The following is a 6,160-nucleotide window of genomic DNA, read 5'->3' on the forward strand; positions in this document are numbered from 1 at the left end:
ATAGATTGCTGAGAGATGAACTTTTTTAAGTTGTCACACTGATCTTCATCTGCTCTTATATAACAGAGAAAGGAGACCAACTTGGGCTGAAGAAAGAAGGCTAAATGCTGAAACATTTGGAATCCCACTTCGTCCAAATCGTGGCCGTGGGGGCTACCGAGGCAGAGGAAGCCTTGGCTTCCGTGGTGGCAGAGGACGTGGCAGTGGCCGAGGAGGGACTTTCACTGCCCCTCGAGGATTTCGTGGCGGATTCAGAGGTGGTCGTGGGGGCAGGGAGTTTGCAGATTTTGAATATAGGGTAAGTATAGCTGCATGCTGTGGGATTGGCCTTCAGAACATTTTGCTTGTATCTGTTTTGGCAGAAATATTTTTAAAGCATCAGAATAACTTGAGACTATACATGGTTGGAATATTTATTTTAACTTAAAGGACAGTAATTTCTTGACTGATGAATAAAGGAGAGCCTGGCGTGGTGGTATGTGCCTTTAACCACAGCACCAGGGAAGCAAAAACAGGTGATGTGCATAGTGAGTACCTGGTGGCAGCCCCAGGCTAAGCGGCAGCCAGAGCGCTGCCTGCAGCCTGACTGTGCTTTCAGCCGGAGGGGGATGAGGAAGACTGGTCCTTTTTGCCTTTTTATTAGAACCAGGAGTTTTTCATGAACGAACCAGTAAAATCGCTTAGACACTGTCCCCAACCTCCCTCCCCCCCCAAAAATAGGAATGCTCTGCTAGCAGCTGAGTTGGTGTTGCCTTTTTTGTCTTTAAAGAAAAATTTTAAGGGAAACACACTAAAGGAGCATTAAAACTGTACATTAAAACTGTACATTAAAAAAACTGTAATATCACCTTTATTTCATATTACTAGATTTTTATACTTCAACACTAAAAGACTCCAGGAAGCAAAGCAACACCTGAAAGCGTTGGCATTCACATAGGGAGTGGCAGGCATAGTGCTGAATGGTTCTCACACACTAACTTAAGCCTCGGGTCAGCTCTGTGAGAGGGTTCTATTATTATCTAAATTTTACAAAGGAGACGGATACAGAGATATTAAATAACTTGTCCAAGGTCACCGAACCCGAGAGGGAGGATGCTGAGTGTTGGGCCTAGCAGGTTGGCTCTTGAGTCACTACTCTTAATATAGGTCTGTAGAGAACTCACTCAGCTCTTGTTTTCTTATTACGGCTTGCTCTTGAGAGCCCTCTGATATATTGGTATTCACCAACAGTTGGGGAAGAATTCCGTAGCTTTATGTGGTATGCTTTTGTGTATAATTGATCTAATGAAAGAGGCCTGTTAATTAAGGCAGTATTGTAACTGTCTTATTGAAGTATCTTAGTTTTTTGACAAAGAAAATAAAGAGCAAAACCCTGTTATACAGAGATCCACTGGTAACAGTGAAAGACAGTTGCAGAGGTTTGTTGGCTTGAGTTTTGTTGTCCGGTTTTTATAACTGGCTATTATTGAGAGTCTCTGTGGAAGGAGATCAGTATCGAAGGGCTTGGGACCAGTTATGTTAATTTGAATGTCTTGGATATTGTGCCAGACTGCTCAGAATTAGCTTCAAGTCATTAGCTCCTGTTACCAGCAAGACCCCTTCAGCTCAGGTTCTCACTTTGTAGACTGCTTTTGCTTATCTGACTTGTCTTAGAGTTGCCAGCTACCCCATACACAACTCAGTACTTTGAGCCACTAGCATGGGTATGAGTTTGGGGTGAATGTAAACAAACTTGGTTTAACAGAAACAGAAGTAAAGATAGGACCATAGAGAATCAGCCACACTAGATCCTCTCTTCCACCCCACCTGTGGGGGAGGCAGGGTTAAGAAGAATGGTGCACTCATACAGGCTTTGTGTCCTGTGCTCTCTGGCTTTTCCTTGTTCTTTTTGGAGAAGGGGATATCTGGGTTGCGGTATGGGTGCAGTCAGCTTCTATCTCATGCTCCTGTAAGTAGATTTCAGTCACCATGGTGGGTGACTGAGTCTTCTTCAGAGAGGGTACTGAGACAATAAAAACTCTGAAATGGGGGCTAGAGGTGACTCAGTACTTGCTACCCTTACAGAGGACCCAAGTTTGGTTACCAGCACTCATGCCAGGCAACTCAGACCTGCCTGTGACTACAGCCCCAGATGGTCTCCTGACTTCCACAGGCATACACACAGACAATACTTTTTTTTAACTGGGATGGGGGTGGAAGAATTTGAAATGACTCTATCTCTTTCCTTCCCCTTTTTATTTTCTCCTCCCTCCCCTTACCCCTCTCTCTCTTTCGCCTATCTTTTTTTTTAACCTTTCAGAAAACCACGGCTTTTGGACCCTAAAAGGTCTGGATTGGTCATACTGCTTTCTGAAAGGTAAAAAAAGAAAAGAAAGAAATTGGGAGGTGTGAAGATTGGTTTGGTGGGGGACAGAGGGTTCATCTTTAGTTCATTTGTTTCTGTGCCAACTTGTACTTTGCCGTATGTGCTTCAGTTTATTAGTGACATTGCAGATAGTTTGTATTGTACCCTCAGATGAAGTCAAGTCTTTGAACTAGGAAGTACTTGTCCTGCCTTTGGGGTGTGCATCACTAAAAATTAGGTGTGGTGTAGGGCATGATGGCGCACACCTTTAATCCCAGCACTTGGGAGGCCCAGGCAGAAGGATCTCTGTGAGTTCTAGGACAGCCAAGGCTGTTACACAGAGAAACCTTGTCCCAAGAAACAACAACAACAAAAAAGTATGGCCGTAAGGGAGGTTGGCTCCAAGAGCCACGTGGATCCCACACCCCGTGGATGCTTAAATCCCTTATAAAACAGCATTGTATTTACATAGAACCCATCATATCCTCTTATCTGTTTGTGGGTTCTGGAGGTTGAACACGGACCTTAGCCCATGCTGCGCAGGTGCTATATGCTGGGCTTCACGCCAACTACCTGCAAACCCTTCTAATACAGTCATGCAGTGTGACTAGGATGCAAATAGTTGTTATACTCTGTTGTATAGGCCCTACAGGGAAAGGAACAAACCAAAAGAGATTTCTGCATGTTTCCACAAATGCAGAAACATAAACACACATCCGCTCCTGAAAACCATGGAGATCCCAAGGACACAAAGAGTGGACTGTGTGGTGGCTTCTTGTCAGAGGGGAAGCAGAGGCCTTGTCTCTGTACTGAGTGTAAGCCTGAGTTTAGGGTCAGTCTCACTGGGATACCCTTCATAGCTAACTGCTGGTTACTGGTTATAGTTTGTAATTTTCCCAGTCAAGTTTGTTTTCAAACTTATTTCAAATATAAGAGTTGGTCAGGCGTTGGTAACGCACGCCTTTAATCCCAGGAGGCAGAGGCAGGCAGATCTCTGAGTTCGAGGCCAGCCTGATCTACAGAGCAAGATCCAGGACATGCTCCAAAGCTACAGAGAAACCCTGTCCAAAAAAAAAAATTTAGAGTTGTTTGTTTTGTTTGTTTGTTTGGTGTTTTGTTTTTTGTTTTTGTTTGTTTGTTTTTTAAGCTTACAAAGTTTTGTTTGGGGCTGGAGAGATGGCTCAGTGGTTAAAAGCACTGGCTGCTCTTCCAGAGGTCCTGAGTTCAATTCCCAGCACCCACATGGTGGCTCACAACCGTCTGTAATAGGATCTGATCCCTCTTCTATCATGCAGGCGTACATGCAACTTACATAAAAATAGATGAACAAAGTTTTGTTTGTTTTTTAAGGCCTGGTTGTATGTGGCTTAAACTGGCTTTGAGCCCCACTATATAACCAAGGATGACTGAGTGTCTCTCTTGCCTCCAACTCCATAGTGCTGTTATTAGAGGCATGTGCCTCTATCACAGCTAATTTTCATAGTGGTGGGGTAAAGCCAAGGGCTGCGTGTGTAGTAGGCAAGGACTCTGCTAGCCAAGGTACTTCTTACCCTGAAGAGTTATTGGGGGCTAGAGAGACAGCTGGACAGTTAAGAGTGCTTGCTGCCGTCTTAACACAGGGCTCAAGTGTGGATTCCAGGACCCATACTGGGTTTCACAACTCTCACAGCCCTGTGGCTGCTGCTCCAGGGACTCAATGCCCTCTCCTAGCTTCTGTTTGGAAACACAGGCACACTCATGCACACACTTATACAAGAAAATTAAAAGTAAAATTAAGTACATGTTAAAGTTACTTTTAAAAAATAGATTTCTAAATCCAATACTACTTTCTCCTAGCATGCAGTTTAAGAGAGAAATGTTATGTTACCTTCTGGATTATTGTATTGCTTGGTAAAAGATGTCAAAACTTAGGGATTTTATTGTGCTTGTTTCAAAAGAGTCTTAAGAGCGACTAAATGAAGGTTCACCTAACTGTTGGGTGGTGAGGTCCCTCCTTGTTGCAGAGTGGCCTGCCCATCAGGTCAGATGTAGAGCTTCAGGCAGTGTTTCCCAGAGCGCAGTGAGACAGGTTTTTTTCTGTGAGAATAAGAGGAGGGTGTATTTAAAGTACTCTAAATAAACTTCAGCAAACTAAGAAAAAAGTGTTCCTAATGAGCCATGGCTTGGAACATGAACTGATACTTCTTTTTTCCTTTTTAGAAAGACAACAAAGTTGCTGCATAGTCTCCAACAAGTCTTTGAAAATAGATGACTCCTAGCTCTTCATGGTCCTGGAAAGTGCTTGCGGTCTTTGTGAAGAATGAGGAAGTGAAGTTGCTGTCTGTCTGTCACCAGCACTGGGTTTTGTCTGTCTGTTTTTCTGCTTCATTTCAAAGCTACACTGCAGTTGCTTTGGGGCAGGAAGGCTTGTCTTAAAACATGAGCATAAGTGTATGTGGAGTAGCAGAAGGTTGTAATCCTTGCTTAGAATCAAGGAACTACAGCCAGCTGAATGGAACTGCTAAGTATTTTTTCATCACTAATTAATTGTAGTTGGTGATTACTTCGAGTTGCCTGCAGATAGGCCGTGATACTGTGTTTTGAGCCACAGAAGGTTGTGTGTGTGTGTGTGTGTGTGTGTGTGTGTGTGTGTGTGTGTGTGTGTGTGTCTTTTTCTTTTTGGAGATCCTATAATATGAGGTAGCTTATTTCGACACTTAATTAGGGTGCTGGATGGTAGAGAATTTTGTCAGTCAACTATGTACACACAGGTAAATAACTGTTTCTTAGGCAAAGGTAACTTTTTTATATAGTTGTAAAATTCCATTATATTCCATTGCCAAAGAAACATTTAAGAACTTTGTATAGCTGTATAAAAAGCAACTAATTTTTTAAAGAATAAACGTTTAAAGTCAGCAAACATGCGTGTCCTTGCTGAAGTCGGTGTGCTGAGGAGCAGGGTTATGGGTGGGTCCTTCCCTCTTGCTGTTCAGGCTGAAGGTTTTTGATTTCTTTTTTAATGTTTGGAACACAAATGAAGATTTGATAACTTTATTCCATTATCTAAAAAGGATAAATTATTCATGCATAGTATATGGGCTTCATTTTGTAGCAAATCACAGGATTTGTCCAAATAAACAGATATTTTCAGTGTATGAATGTAAATAATCATAGATTGAGAATGTACCTCGCTGTATTTTCAAATAAATAACCTTCCCCTTTTTAAGACATGAAAACTAGGCATCAGGACCTGTTCCTCCTGCTGTGCCTGGAACTCTGTTGTACTGACACTGACTCCTGCTTTACTTCAAGAAGATGGAGTTTTCAGACTCATCCGGCACCTGTAAAACATGACTAACAGTCTGTGGGCCGTGACCCACTGAAGACTCCGTGTACACGTTTGTTGCTAACTGTAAATTACTAATAAATCTTTTTTGATATTTAAGCTATAGTGAAAAAGATCTGGCCACTTTGTGTTTTTAACGAAGGCCATGGAATAAAGGGATCCAAAGATTTAACTATTTTTATCTATTTTGATTTTTATTACTTTTCTCATTAAAACATTCAGTAGTGGTAAAGGTGTGGGAGACTGCACTGTAAGAGAATCTGACTATTTAAGGATGGTTGATTTTTTTTTTTTTTAATTTTATATCTTTTGTATAGATTAACAAAGAAATGTTTTGTAATGTGGTTTCATTGTTGAGATCTAGTACTTGGCAGCCATAGTTTACTGTGTTCCTGCATGTGGACAACTCACCCTTTTGCAGGACCCACAGATCATGATATTGACCACATTTTTAGTCACTGAGCATCAAAGCACGAACTGTGGCAATACTT

At 42.0% G+C, this 6,160-nt stretch overlaps 1 protein-coding gene across 4 annotated transcripts in view; it reads left to right on the plus strand.

The window, feature by feature from the left end:
- Window positions 1-5,841, plus strand: part of Lsm14a (LSM14A mRNA processing body assembly factor) — a 43,144-nt gene extending 37,303 nt beyond the window's left edge. For 2 of the 4 annotated variants that reach the window (XM_036193400.1, XM_036193416.1), the window contains 3 exons: window positions 67-298; window positions 2,300-2,356; window positions 4,544-5,841. In XM_036193400.1, the coding sequence (XP_036049293.1) occupies window positions 67-298; window positions 2,300-2,323 (256 nt within the window). In that variant the 3' untranslated portion in view covers window positions 2,324-2,356; window positions 4,544-5,841. The remainder of the gene's footprint in view (window positions 1-66; window positions 299-2,299; window positions 2,357-4,543) is intronic. The other 2 variants (XM_036193408.1, XM_036193425.1) reach the window with 1 other exon arrangement.
- Window positions 5,842-6,160: the final 319 nt, after the last annotated feature.

Source organism: Onychomys torridus, chromosome 1 (assembly GCF_903995425.1).
Source record: "Onychomys torridus chromosome 1, mOncTor1.1, whole genome shotgun sequence".
NCBI classification, from domain to species: Eukaryota; Metazoa; Chordata; class Mammalia; order Rodentia; family Cricetidae; genus Onychomys; species Onychomys torridus.